The sequence below is a fragment of the Taurulus bubalis genome, assembly GCF_910589615.1.
Source record: "Taurulus bubalis genome assembly, chromosome: 11".
Lineage (NCBI taxonomy): Eukaryota > Metazoa > Chordata > Actinopteri > Perciformes > Cottidae > Taurulus > Taurulus bubalis.
Genome location: NC_136599.1, coordinates 13,670,089 through 13,684,586, shown reverse-complemented (window position 1 = coordinate 13,684,586; position 14,498 = coordinate 13,670,089). Strand labels below are relative to the sequence as shown.

The 14,498-nt window shown below is 41.5% G+C and overlaps 3 protein-coding genes and 1 long non-coding RNA gene across 4 annotated transcripts; 3 read left to right on the top strand and 1 right to left on the bottom strand.

Annotated features, from left to right (window-relative positions):
* Window positions 1-523: 523 nt before the first annotated feature.
* Window positions 524-3,601, top strand: vma22 (vacuolar ATPase assembly factor VMA22; the record flags this gene model as incomplete). The annotated part of the gene is made up of 5 exons (XM_079226010.1): window positions 524-643; window positions 1,190-1,293; window positions 1,397-1,509; window positions 1,626-1,823; window positions 2,776-3,601. The coding sequence occupies 5 exons, from the start codon at window positions 524-526 to the stop codon at window positions 2,913-2,915; spliced, it is 675 nt and encodes a 224-aa protein (XP_079082136.1). The 3' UTR covers window positions 2,916-3,601.
* Window positions 3,602-4,212: 611 nt separating this feature from the next.
* Window positions 4,213-7,419, top strand: LOC306743300 (zinc finger BED domain-containing protein 4; the record flags this gene model as incomplete). Its single annotated transcript, XM_079225804.1, has 6 exons — window positions 4,213-4,362; window positions 4,651-4,902; window positions 5,051-5,310; window positions 5,439-5,559; window positions 5,851-6,042; window positions 6,577-7,419. 6 exons carry the CDS (start codon window positions 4,213-4,215, stop codon window positions 7,417-7,419), a joined length of 1,818 nt encoding a protein of 605 aa, XP_079081930.1.
* Window positions 7,420-10,215: 2,796 nt separating this feature from the next.
* Window positions 10,216-13,224, top strand: apobec2b (apolipoprotein B mRNA editing enzyme, catalytic polypeptide-like 2b; the record flags this gene model as incomplete). Its single annotated transcript, XM_079226592.1, has 4 exons — window positions 10,216-10,505; window positions 11,370-11,550; window positions 11,725-12,076; window positions 12,186-13,224. 3 exons carry the CDS (start codon window positions 10,216-10,218, stop codon window positions 12,064-12,066), a joined length of 813 nt encoding a protein of 270 aa, XP_079082718.1. The 3' UTR covers window positions 12,067-12,076; window positions 12,186-13,224.
* Window positions 13,225-13,357: 133 nt separating this feature from the next.
* Window positions 13,358-14,087, bottom strand: LOC306744027. Its single transcript, XR_013771093.1, has 4 exons — window positions 14,017-14,087; window positions 13,793-13,852; window positions 13,620-13,688; window positions 13,358-13,496 (listed from the first exon to the last, which is right to left on the bottom strand). It is a non-coding gene; the product is annotated as an uncharacterized lncRNA (long non-coding RNA).
* Window positions 14,088-14,498: the final 411 nt, after the last annotated feature.

Below are 14,498 nucleotides of genomic sequence, written 5' to 3'. Positions count from 1 at the left end.
AAAGAAAAAGGTGCTGCAGATTTTATTGGATTCCCATATGGTCTAGCGGTTAGGATTCCTGGTTTTCACCCAGGCGGCCCGGGTTCGACTCCCGGTATGGGAACTACCTTTTATATTATCTAAATGTTTTTATGGCGTTACAAGCCTGTGTTAAAACCTGTTTCTTGGTCGCACTAATATATTACTTAAAAAGCTGTAATGCTATACCTTCCAAACTGTAATACTGATTAGGTTCAGATGAGTTTAGATGATTTTGTTGTTTTACTGCATTGTGCATTTACTGTTTAATGTTATGCACCACCCGCCATGACAAATTCTTTATATGTGAAAACATACGTGACAATAAATGGTTCTGATTCTGATTCTGATACTTCTATGGACATGTGATGTGCGTCATGTGACATGACTTGTCACATGACGCTACACGGAAGTGGATACGTCTTGGGTCAAAGCAGTGTTTTGAACGACTGCTTACTAGTGGACTCTACGGCGGTACAGACTTGAGTTATTATAAAAAGTCGACATGGGTGTTTCAGAATTGGAGACATCTTCTATGTTACTGGACGAAAAACTGCTCCGTTTCATGGACCAGCTTGAGTTACTGGAGGAGAAACGAGCCACTCTCAACTCTCTCATAGAGCAGGTAACGTTAGCCTCGCACACAGAACACTATGTAGCGAGAGGTTGCTTGTAATTTCCTTTTACCAAGCATGTCACTGTCAGATATCCAGCCTATCTCTGTCTTAATGTGTGTGTTTATGAATGTATATAACTGCAAACAAATATATATATATATATATTTTTAGGTGAAACCTAGTGTAGTAAACTGAATATTGTGGTGGTGTGTACTTTTGATCAAACAAAATATATTGTACTATCTCAGCTTGGGCTCTGGTAAATTGTGATGTTTTACCTACCAAACGATTGCCTGCGTAATTAAGAAAACAACTGCTGGATAATAATGATGAAGAAAAAAGGAAAACTGCTAGCTGCGGCCCTGCTGACATTTATACTTTATAAACAATCATCCTATAATAACCAGCATCAACCCTGCCTAGTTGGGTTTTCAAATGCATGTTGTCAAATGTACACATAATAATTTAACAATATTTGTATTGAATGCCTTTCATTTAATCCTGGATCCTCTTTCCACACTTACCATTACGTTACCATTTCATGTTCCTCACAGGGATGGTTTTCTATGTCCAAGGCTAGATATTCCATGGGAAACAAACACGTCTCTCCACTTCAGTATGCGAGTGAGATAGAGCCCCTGGTCTGTGTCCATGCCAAGTGAGGAATTAGTTATGTTTCACAGAAATTAATGCTCCCAATTAATTTTTGTTCACTGGAGTTGAATGATGAATATGTGTGCCTTTTTGTTTTTGTCTTGCAGAACACTGGACAGTGGTGAGGTGGATTTCTGCACAGAAAGGGTGAAAGAAAAATGTTGTAATGAGGTTGGAAAAGATAACGGGTCAATAGAGGATATTGGACCTCAGGAAGAAGGTGAGTCTGCCAAAGGCCATGTGGTGATAGACAGTGAATGCTGTTTACATTTGCCTAATAATATATATATATATATATATATATATTTTGATTCATTCCGTTATGTGTTTTTATAGGTGTCAGGAGAAGAATCAAACCAAAAAAGGATATAACAGAGAAAGAGAAAGAGGCAAGTGAAGAAACAAGCAGTGAGATGGTTCCGGAAGTTACTCCAGTAAGAAAAAGAGACCAGAATCCTCAGCAAGATCCACTGAAATGGTTTGGGATTCTGGTGCCACAATCTCTTAAACATGCACAGTCGTCATTTAAGCAAGGTATGATTTTACATTCCCAGAAGATTATATACTTTCTATTAGTTTTGATTTAAAGCAAATTGCTAGTGTGATTTCTTTAGAATAGTGCAAATATTAGGTCCTCATTTTGATTATACATGTACACACTACATACTGATCTAGCGTGTACATATCAAATCAAAATGAAATGGACCACAGTCCCTGAGATTCTTAAGGGAGGGTCTGATAACTTCACTTATTACAACTTAAGAAAACACGTTTCACCAATTCAGAAAAGCGTACGGAACATTTACAAGAATGCTGCAAATAAAGCACAGGCAAATTGTGATATACATTCTGCAATTTGAAAACACATCAGCAGTCCATTACATAACACATTGCAGATACAGAAAACTCAACCAAATGCAGAAACACACTTATGTTGATTCCCTGTAAACAATGTTATTTACAGTGTATTAGTTTGCCTGGGTTACAGGCTAACCAAGCCTATATTTTCAGCATTGTTTGTGTTGATACATACAGTCTGTGTTTTCAGATTGGTGAAGATGCTTTCTTCATTTGCCTATTGGAATTATTAATTTCCTTAGATGCAGTGTGTTGAGCTCTCAGGGCCACATTGGGTTCTTGTATATATTCAACACATTAATGTTATGTCTGCATAAGTGCATCTGTATGCTCCCAACGATGGATGAAGACATTTGGATATAGGGTAGAGACATTGATCGTATTGTCCTGTTGCTACAGATTAAGTAATTTAAATCAAAGTCTAAACTTGGGAATGTACAAAAAACCCAACCTGCAAATAGCATGACTCTCCTAATTAGGCATATCGGGAGAACATTGTAATTGTATTGGTGATAAGTATGTTTATGCATGTGTGAAACTTGAAACCTGACACAGTTGTTAATGTACTACTACCAACTCCCTTTTCCTCATCATTCAGCCACTCTCCTCTCTTTCTGTCATATTGCAGTCATAGAGCTGTCGGCTGAGATTGCAACCCTGCAGACTGCAGTTTTGAACACCAGAAAGGAGCTGAAGCACAGCATGAAGGACAAACACATTCTCCTGGAAGAAGCTTCAGTAAACCAGCTGGACAAGGTGGCCGCCTAAATAACTCTGAGTCAAATGTGGAGATGATCTGAGAAGAGCGTGTGGCCACAGACCGTGACCAGTTGGAGTCGGCAGGTCATGCTTAAGGTCCAATTGAATTTGACGGTGATCTTCCTGGTGAATTAAGAAGTGGAGATTACAGCGGATTCTGTAATAACTTAATGTTTAAATAGTAATAATAGTATTATGTTTGCTACTGTGTGTTTTGACTGTCTTACTCATAAATCTGTGGGCTGTTTGAGATGGATCTGTTTGTGAATACGGTCTTTTAGTATTTTAAATACATTTTGAGTTGTATACTGTAAGAAGAATGTTTAACTATAAACATAACCTATTATGGCACCATTTAAAAAGGATTTATAAATTGCAATTAGTAGATGTATTCATTAATAATGTATCAATTCTTAATAAATCAACCAGTTTTTAGTTGCCAGATTGTGAAAAATCCTTTTGAATGGTGTAATAATGCATTGATACTTTCCACATGAATAAATCCTCAATAAATTGTTACATTATATAAATATACTGTGGTCAGGATCCTCTGGAGCCATTTCCCAGAAAACATTTGCATGTAACTGATTTGTAAAGCAAACGTAAACGACGTATTAACCACCCTCGTATCCCTTTACAAAGGTGGCCTTTTTAGAAAGTGGCACCAAATTGGCTTGTGTTAATGTGTATATGTGTCCCCCTCCTCCCCCCCTTGAATATCTATGTAAACAAAAATGCGATTCAGCTGAATGTTTATTGTATTTTATTGTCCAAATACAATCCTTGAATTCAATTCGTAATGCGAGTATTATATCGGAGGATAACGGCTTCCTCTGGTCTGAGGGCAACCGAATATTACCGAGAATTGCCGAAACGGGAAACGAGACTCGTTATTGTGTGTACTTCCTGGTCCAATTGTAATACTGGCTGCTATATGCCTCCATGAAGCACCGCGCTCTGCCTCCTCTTCCCTTGCGTCCTAACGACGGATGGGAGCTCAGGAACAACGGATGTAGCTTCACTATTCTATTTATTGATGTTTCCAGACGTCCACAGCAGCCTGTGTAGTCAGATTGTGGCCGATTTCAGACGCGCAAGCCACGCAACTCTTGCCTGAAATTACATTTTCTTTTGTCTGCGCAACTGCCATCAACATTTTTTTTTAATGTGGGATCAGGGAATGAAAAGTAAACACGCTGGCCTGCGCTCATGATCAGTGTCGTGGTGAGATTAATACCTCGGACTCGGGATCGTCCTTGATCGCAAGTTGATTTCACTTCGGAGCAGCGAGCAGCTGTGTGCTCCAATGGCGTCAGTTTCCAAGGTGTCTATTCTGGATTACTTTAATATTGTGTTTGAAGGTGAAAATGGCAAAATCGAGTCCAACTGCAAGGCTTGTGGTACGAGGATCCAGGCGAAGCGGAGTGTCACGTCCAACTTCGTAACGCATCTCAAGGTAATTCATCATTTCAAAATAAAATGGTTTTATTGCCTGTACTTATATTCTTCGTCTTATCATATTTCTGGCTGCATCAGCTAAAACATCTGGCCCGACAGTATCGCATAATGCACATGCTACCACACAGTGTTCGCTATATAAACCTGACTGTTGCTTCTATACCCATACGGTATCCTCTTCCACAACAAGGCAGTACTGGGTAGAGATGTAGGCTATACATCTACTGTTTTTTGGTACTGCCAACCAATAACATTGCTCCCTCCCCTCTCTCTGTCTCTCATTCAGCGAAAGCACCAGGCTATGTATGATGACTTTGTGAAAAGGAAGGACATGAAGAGAGAGGGTTACTCCTCTGGTTCCCTGCACAGTTTTACCACAAATGGAGGGAATACCCGTTTCACTCTCCCTATCAGTACTCGAGTGGGAGGAGGAGGAGGAGGAGGAAGTGCTGGAGGAATGGGAACCCTTGAGGGAGGAGTAGGTGGAGGCTCTGGCGGAGGAGGGTTGACCAAGTTTGACAGACATGACCCACGTCAGGTGTGTGTTTTAATCCATCATCGCTTGATATGCAAATAACCAAGCGACTATTCATGAAACCCTATAGGTGTTGCATTGTTTACTGTAGTATTGTGATGAGACCATCTGCTATGATCAGGGTGATTTACAATGTTTTGTGTCGCCACAGGTTCTGATCTCTGAGGCTATAACTAAGATGATTGTGCGTGATCTGCAGCCAGTATCCATAGTGGAAAATCAAGGCTTCAGAGAGCTGCTTCAGCTCCTGGAGCCGCGTTACACCCCCGAGCCACAGCACTACATCCAGAGCCAGCTCCTCCCGGCCTACGTCTACCAGGCACAGCTAGCAACCCGTCAGGCACTGGCCTCAGCGCACGCCCTCAGTCTCAGCCTGGATCTCTGGAGGGGCTTAACTGGAGCCACTTCAGGGTAAGGAGGTAAAATCAACCAAAAACAACATGATTCCCTCTTGGTTTGATTCCCTAACTGATGAGTCCCCCTCTGTCTGTCTGCGTCGCCCCGTCTCCCTCTCTTTGCGTGTGCGTGTGTGTATGTAGGTACGTCGGTGTCACCTGTCATTTTCTCACATCTGATTGGCAGATGCGCTCAGCTCTCCTGGCGTGCCTTCCCTTGACTGGAGGCAGCTCTGGGAATCGTGTGCTTTCAGATTTTGATGAAGTATGTCACTCTCATGGCGTGTCGGGGAGAGCGTTTCGTGTGGTTGTGGACCATTTCCTCGCAGCAACAACAACTGCAAAGCCATGTTGTCTTCCTGGTTTCCTGGACGAACCTTCTCTCGCTAACGGGCAAGATGAAGAGGATGGGGGAGAAGTGGACAATGGCAACAATTTGGAGGGAGGGATCAGGAATGGCCATGGTGATGGAGGAGAGGAAGGAGAGTGGGAGGACTTGTGGGAGCAGGGTCTGGGTGTTTGTCGTGTGGACTGTTTCTCTCGCTCTCTTGAACAGTGTGTCAGAGAGGGGTTACGCTCCTGTCCACAGGTCACTTCCACTCTGGCCAAGGCTGCCAGTTTCTACAACTACATTACCTCTGCTGTCCCACCTGAGAAACTTAGCCAGGTGTTTGGTGGTCCTGGGTTGAGCATGGGGGCGCCAGGAAATACCCCCCCGGTAGCAAGAGACTGGGCTGCTCAGCTTAAGGTATACACTGTACAAGCAGAGCTTTACATTATTGTCCCATACTTTGCATTTCTGATACGTCCCTTAATACATAACACACCATAATGTTTTTGTGAACAGATCCAGTATAAGGACGTTCTAAGTCTTTTTTTAATGCATGTCAACATTTGTTTGATATAATATGTTTTGATAAACAAAATATGTATTATTATTATATCAGTCACTAGTTTCAGCAGCTATGGAGGTGTCTCTGGAATAGTTATAATGATAAATATATTAATAAACACTTAAATGCCCCAATATCTGCTTGCAATCATCATAATGTCTAAGTCACTTATTAGTTCTTTATACTCTTGCTCAAAAGAGAGGTTATTATATAGTGTCACCAATATGCATTATGTGTTCATAATAACATTAATTGAATAGCCTTATTATGTAGCTATTTTAGCTAGATTTATAATATGACATTGAGGAATCTATGATGATAAAATCAAGAGTATGTTTCCATAGTTTTAAATGGTATAGGTCATTTATTTGTCTTCATTTTTGATGCAGGTGCTTCGTCGGCTGCTGGACTCAGTGGAGTTCTTGGAGGAGGTGAGTGGTCCAGGAGAGATGGCGCTGGGTGGTGCAGAGAGAGGCCTGCTGAGGGAGCTCACTGACACTTTGGAGCCCTTCACTGAGGCCTGGGACATGGTGCAAGGGGACAGACAGGCAGACGTACAGACAGACAGACATGTGTCCATCAGCCTGGCTCTGCCTTGTGTTCTCGGCCTTCGTAAGCATCTCTCTGAGACCTCAACCCCCCACTGCCCCTCCCTCCTGGTGGGCCTCAGCCAGGCTGTAGAGCGTCGGCTGGCGCCCGTCCTGGAGGACCCTCTCTACATCACTGCCACCACACTGGACCCCCAGTTCAAGCTCACTTGGAGCAGCAACCCTGACTGGCACAGACAAGTTCTCATAGAGGAGTTGTCCAAACATTCCACAACCTCCAGCCCCATAGATCCCAACACAAACCTACATCCTCGATCCCAGACCCCTCCTGCCCCAGCTCCATCACCGGTCTCCTCGCTTTCCCGGCCCTGCAAGCTGTTCTCTTTCATCAAGCAGAGACCCACAACACAGGCCAAGAGCCTGGAGCAGGAGTTGGCCGTCTACCTACGAGAGGAACCCACAGACGAGGAGGCTTTGCATTACTGGCAGCGTAAAGCAATTGACTTTCCTCTGCTTGCTCAGGTGGCCAAGAGAGCGTTTACCATACCTGCTTGTGGCACTGTAGTCGAGAGTATTTTTACTACTGCAGAGCGTAGTCTGCGGCCAGAGAGAGGCCGCGTCTTGCCAAAAAACCTGGAGACGCTCATCTACCTCAAAGCGAACTACAGATTATTATGGACTTAAAGCTAGGAGTCAAGCATTTCTTTTACCTAAATAGCAACTAAAGACTTTATACCTGCAGAAAAGTTTCTTCTTGAATGCTAACCTCTTTTCCTCAACAAAGGAAACTGGGAAAACAACATAACATCGTACTCATGCTACACATCGTTTGATGTGAGATGGAATGAATTACCCAGAATTTCACAGCCGCGACTCAGTTCCCCTTCATAAGAAGGGTTCTCCAGACTGCAGTAGGCGTGGATTGCTGTCTGTTTACCATGTCGCCTGAAAGCGGACTATCATAGCATATGGTGTGGGCTGAGGGGACTAGAAGCAGATCAATACAAAATAATTTACTTTGACATTATTTTACCTGGTCAGGGTCTTCAGATAACCGCAAGATGACAAAGCCCCGACTCTCTATAACTCCCAAACAGAGCTTGGGTCTCTGTACTGACATGCCGAACAATAACCAAATGGTCAATTATTGCATTCTTAAGCATCTGATTTATTCTCACTGATATACAATAACCCTAGAGGTTGTGACTAATTAATGTGTTGTTGTTTTTAAAGGAGGGCATTAACTGCTAAACAATATATCAGTGCATCATCCACTTATTCTTTTCTCTTTCTGTATGTACGCCTCATCATGGACATTATAATAAACAAGTTTCACTTGCTAACGCAGAGGTGCACTCATGCATATACGTTGCGTATCGGAAATCTGCATCCTATATACATTTTGTTTTAATTAATTCAAATTTTCCAGTGCCAGTCCTTTATAACACCATGTGTGCCCTGTCAGAGTGGAGGTCAATTTAATTTTATTCATCAGTATTTCTTTGCTTTTTCAATTAATGTCCAATTCTACATCTGAACTTTTAGGAATTTAAATTGGTTTGACCCTGCCTCTGCCCTGGACAACTAGTAGAGGATGTGTGCATGTGGCAAAACATTGGCTGTTGCTTTGTCTGACCTCAATGAAATATATTGAAACCCCTTTGCAAGGCACCACTTTGAAAGACAAACTGTGAACATTGCAGTGTGTGTTTGCCTTTATTTAGGGACAGTTTTTTCTCTTGGCTGGGCCAGTGGGGAGGCAGGCCGGGTAATTGCATCTAATTCTATTACAGTTAAATTTGAGTCAGCGGGCAGTCAGCAGTCAAATCTTACACGGTCCTTTTCTCAAATCCAGCTTGGCCCACAAATCCTTATTACCGTACTAAAGTACTTAGAAATAAATGGCAGAAAACTAAATGTAGCTACAATACAAGTGTTCTCTAATGCTACATCAGAAGGCACAAACTGCTTCAATGCATTGATTGTGTTTTGTGATAAAAAATCAATTTGAAGATGAGTGGCTGTGAAGGAATTGTAATGGATCTTATTATAACAACTGTCACAATGATTACACCTCTTCTCCACAGACTGCAACACAGCTTCATGTCAGTGTTACTGTGTTTGATAGTTGAAAACCACTGCTGATGAAGTGTGTTAATCTGTGGGAGATACAATGAGATTTTCCTTCCAGATCTTAATGATCAAAGATCGCTGTGATCTTAATGAGTGTTATCTCTGCAGGATGTCCCTGTGGATTTAGATGTGATGCTAGATATCAGTGTGGATGTGTCAGTGTGTTTAGCTTTGAAAAGTGTTGCTCATACCCACGGGTGGTGGTGGTGTTGTTGTTTGTGAGTGTATGTAGAGCAGCTTAAAGTGTCTCTCCCTCCCTCCCCCCGGCTGTGACAGCTCATCCATTCAAGTTAGTTGAGCAAGCTGGGCATGCGGTCCTATTGGTAATTGCCTCTGAAATGAATTACTTGGCAGAGAGTGAGACTGAGGGAGGAAAGGAAATTGTAATTGAACTGCACCCTCCCCCCAAACCCTCTCCCTTATGCCTCAAGTTATTACATCTGCAGTGTAGAAAGCCATTTTATGTCTGCACATAGACACATGCGGATACAAATGTACACACACTCCTACAAAACCAATTTTCCCCTCCCCCCCACACAATGGCCCCAGCAGAGGGCCATATTGATGCAGGGTGATTTCATAGATTGATTGTTCTCAGGGCCAGGCACACTGGGCCACACTCTCACACTCTTATTCAAAGCCCAGAGACACATTGGTGTTGTTTTGTGTGTGTGTGTGTGTGTGTGTGTGTGTGTGTGTGTGTGTGTGTGTGTGTGTGTGTGTGTGTGTGTGTGTGTGTGTGTGTGTGTGTGTGTACTTGTATGTACTGCTTTCTCCCCCACTTGCTGGCCTTTGTGTATTGCTTAGGTCTAATGGGCTGCAGGACTTTGGAGTTGGCACAAACAAAAGTGGCGTTGAGTATCAAGAGACCCTTGGTTACCCTATACACACAGACAAACGCAGCCAAGCATCGTTATTAATAACCTGCCTGTTGCTGGCCTGCTGACAGTTTTAAGCCTTTTGGATTAAAGTGCCGCCAGTCGTTTTGTTTGGGGTTGTACATTTATACACATATGTTAGTTTTCTTTCTTAATTATGCATCTATATATAAAGTGTTTTTAGAGATATGTTCAGTATTGCCCCTAATTATGTCAAGCAACACATGGGCATTCACTCTTGTGTTGTCCTTTGACCTTTTGACAGCCAGGGCATGCGAGGGGGAGTGTGTTAACCTACTCCTGCACTGGGTCGACATGCACATGTTGTGACTCCAACCACGATACACAATAGGGTCTATTTCTGTAAATGGCCTAGGGTTATCACTCTGCATGCCCTAAGCTATCTCTCTTTCTCGTTCTCCCTCCCTCTCTCTCTTTATCTAACCCTCTCACCCACTTACTCAAAATCATGGCTGACAGAAACAGCCGGGTCACTGTTAAGAGAAAAGAGAAGAAGTTAGAAAACAAAACAAATGATGAGAAGGACAAAGCAAAGGAGAAGGGGAAGGGGAAGGAAAAAGCTGTGAATACGTCTGACACACTTTTGAAAAAGCCAGAGGAGACCTTCAAGCAGCCCAAGACGGATAAAGAGAAAGGGAATGGGGAAAGTGGAGGCGCGACGGGAGCAGAGGCAACAAACAGTGAAGAAAATGGAGAGTTTCAGCCCATTGAACTGCCACCGTTTGAGATTGTAACTGGGTGAGTAATACTGAATACACACTCCACAATAATTAAGAGTCAACCACGTCACTTACACACCTTTTTTGCTCTTTAACGATCCACTTTTTTGATTATTTTGTGCTTTCTTTTCTTTATGAAGTAGGTTTTCATGTATTTCTGTAAGGGATATTGTTCCAAATGCTAAATAGTTAATTTCAGTGAGGTAGGACAATAATGACTTAGCCCATCCCTGCCATCCTTACTAACCCAGCTGTAAGAATAGGGATGAGTCACAGAGCTGACACAGATGCAGGCCCCTGCTATATCACTCTGCCGAGCATCTGTTCCCCTGTTTCTGTCCCTTGAGTATTAGCTGTTTGATATGAGATCTATTTGTGAAATCCATCTGTCTTTTCACACGCAGTATAACAATGGATAAATAAAGAAAAACATGACGGGTATGTTTCTTGTACAGTTGACTCATGAAGGGCCTGGCACATCTACAGATCATCGGAGGATGTGAAAGCCAAACATATTTATAGAAACATCAGTTTACTCAGTGGGAGCCTCATTAACATTCTACTCACTGTCACCATAGTCTATTTCGAAGACTCCCTATCATCACTCTTTGTTTGTGTTTTGGATGGTTGACAAATTCATCACAAAATGTGCTCTGTGTTAGGCAAGGAAATAAATGTCAGTTGCACTCTCATGCACAACGATTAAAGGTTACACATCACTTTGACAGCACTGCTGTTAGATAAATCACACAGAATGTTTTTTTTATCTCTCTTGCTAATTCAACCTTCATGCACTAAAAAGCCCCAATGGCAACAGTTAGTGCTGTGTTTATTGAAGCTTTACAACAAAGTTATGGAAACTCTTCTCTTCAATCTCCACCAGGGAACAGATGAGCCCATTCTACTTCAAGTTTCAGTTCAGGAATGTGGAGTACTCCTCAGGGAGGAACAAGACCCTGCTGTGCTTCAGGGTGGATACACCAGGAGGCAGCACAGAGCCTCTGAAAGGTTATATGGAGGATGAACATGCCACAGCTCATGCCGAAGAGGCCTTCTTTCAACAAGTAATGCACGCTCGCACTCAACCTTTCTTACTTTCCTACCATGTAACACATATGTGAAGCTCATTGAGGGTCGGATTTCCATTTGTTTCTAAGCATTTCCTTTTGTGATAATGCTATATGTAATATAATCTTTCTCCTTTATGCCTTCATCAACCCCCACTTGTTCCTTTCCAGGTGCTCCCTAATGCTTCCCAAGAGTATGAAGTCACATGGTATGTTTCATCCAGCCCCTGTGTGGCTTGTACAGGCAAGGTGGCCAACATCCTCCAGCAGCGCAAGAACGTTCGTCTCTGCATCTTGTTCTCCCGACTCTTTGAGTGGGAGGAGCCAGAGATAGTGGAAGGGCTCCGGGCTTTGGCAGGCGCTGGTTGCAAACTGCGGATGATGAAGCCGTCTGACTTCGTACATGTTTGGGAAACGTATGTGGAGAAGGAGGAAGAGAGCTTTGCACCCTGGGAGGATTGTCAGGAGAACTACAACTACTATAATGAGAAACTGGCTGATATCCTCAAGTAGATGCGATTCGGTAAGTATTCTCTGTGTTCTATATGGCCTATATGCTTCTTTGGATAAAAGAAATCCCCCAAAACTTTGGATTGTTTGACTGGATAATGACCGTCTTTCTTTTGCTATAGGTGCACATGATGGACAAGATCTTCCCATTGACTGAACCACAAATCGGCCTATTTGTTAAATCACAGTGTTAGCGAGAATGAACACTCAATGCACCATTTTGTATTTTTTATTCTGAAAACTTCATAGGGAGACACATACTGCTTGAATGGCAAATAGCATCACCTACTGTAGATACATATAATTTAGAAGAAGAAAACAGAAACATTCATTGCTGAAACATTTAATATTAAATAAGATAAACTTACATTTACTCACATCTGGGGCGATATGCATAAAATACACGACTAATAGTACACACATAGACAGACATATGTGAATGCATTATTTTTGCCAGATTTAAGAATCTGCATGTATGGTTTACTCTCTTTTATAAATCTTTATATAAACCATTAATTCACCAAATGTACGTGTAAGTCATCATCACAGTAATATCTTAATCTTTATTATTACCATCAAATATCCTTATTGCTAATTTTATAGTGCTTATTGTGACACAGACAAGGTGCTTAATTATTTAGAATAATAGCAAATAGCAATAATAACTCATTAATAGTTTAAAAATAGGTTTATAATGCACCTTTGATTTAAATTTGACAGAAAGCTGTGTATACCCCAAAATGATAACATATCATTGAAATTGAAACTATGTTTGGGGAAAAAAAACGTACAGGTTTGTTGCGAGTACACATCGTTTATACATCTGGCCCCAGGTGTTTGCTGAATAATTGAAACACTAACTAAAGGAGTATTGATCAATTATTTTGCAGATCAACATATATACATACAGTTCTTATAATAATTGAGAAACTAAAGAAGCTAACAATGTATATGATTGATTATTGTCACATAAATAATGTTTCCTATTGTAATTGTGCTTTTAACATTTAAATCATGTGATTTAAATATGTACAATTCTAACAGTATTATGCTATGTTCAGTGCAAAACAAATCTGTACACATTTATATGACATGTCTGTTAGTCCAGGGTGCAATTTATCATTAATTGTTTTATTTCCCATTAAATTTGGTACAAACATTTACAGTCCCCAGAGGACGAATCTTATCGAATTTACTTTTCACTGCAGACAAGTTTGCTGACCCCGCTAGTGGTAAGCATCACACAATAGCAAGATTCTCTACAGTTTTAATACATCCAAATGCCCATTAAAGACTCACAGGGCTGAATCAGTCTATAGACATGTTAATAAGTATCTGCTAAACTGGTGAAAAAAGAGCACAAGTGACTCATTATTTAAAGGAAACCAGCCCACCGTTCTTTTCTGTTGCATCTTGGCTCTCACTTGTCACATCTGGAAAGACATGAACGGCGAGATGTAAAAGCATGGATTATAAAAACATTGTGTCTCAGTTATAAAGAAACTGGCACGGTGTTTAGTTTCACAAAGATGCATTTTTTTATTTTACTTTATTACCTTGGTCCTCCTGTGAGGTTATTGGTAACGGTGTTGTTTCACTAGAAATGGTGCCATTCTCATCAGCTTCTGTAAGTCAGATTGTTTAAAACCTAAGGAACTTTCAAAACACTTGCATATTTGATACAGCGTTTTTTTTTTAAGTATCTGCTTAATTCATCTGTGGGTTTTACCTTTAGATGAAGCATTCAGTTCCGCATCGGTGATGTACTGAACCAGTGGACAGGCTGCGTCTGCAGGAGGGAGGAAGGAACTTTCACACGAGAGCACCAACGGTAGTTTCACAAATGGTAATTTCTAAAGTAGCCCAGATATGAATCACTGGTGGGGCTGCATCTGCAGCATATGCTGACACTACAACCAAAACCACAATCCATGAGAGCTGGTGTTAACGTACTATCACGGTCCTTTAGCTGAGCCATGGAGAGAAAGAGCTCGGCCTCTTCTGGCTTCTCTTCATCATCAGCTAAGTTGTAAAAAAAACAAAAGAAAAAGGTCATCAAAACAAGGTTTTGCTTGTTAATTTGAGATGTATATTATGAAGCTGTCAGAATGTCACATTTTAACCTGCAAAAACACTCAGCTGAAACAAGGTTTGACATCTCATCACTTTTTTATTTCATTGCCTTACTCTTTTTTTTTTAGTTTCTCTGTTTTTGGTTTTCACTAACTCCTGAGGGGAAGTATCTGCTCTTTAGTTGATAAATGCTCCACTTGGTCATCAGCCAGTCACTAACCGTGTCGGTCTGTCATTTGGTGCTGACCAGTATTGTGGGAGCTTTTTGCCTAAAACTACTTCCGACGCTATGAGAGTGGTAAGATTGAACCAAAACAGTAACGTTGCACACCGGAGAGATCAACAATGAGCTGAACTCTCTT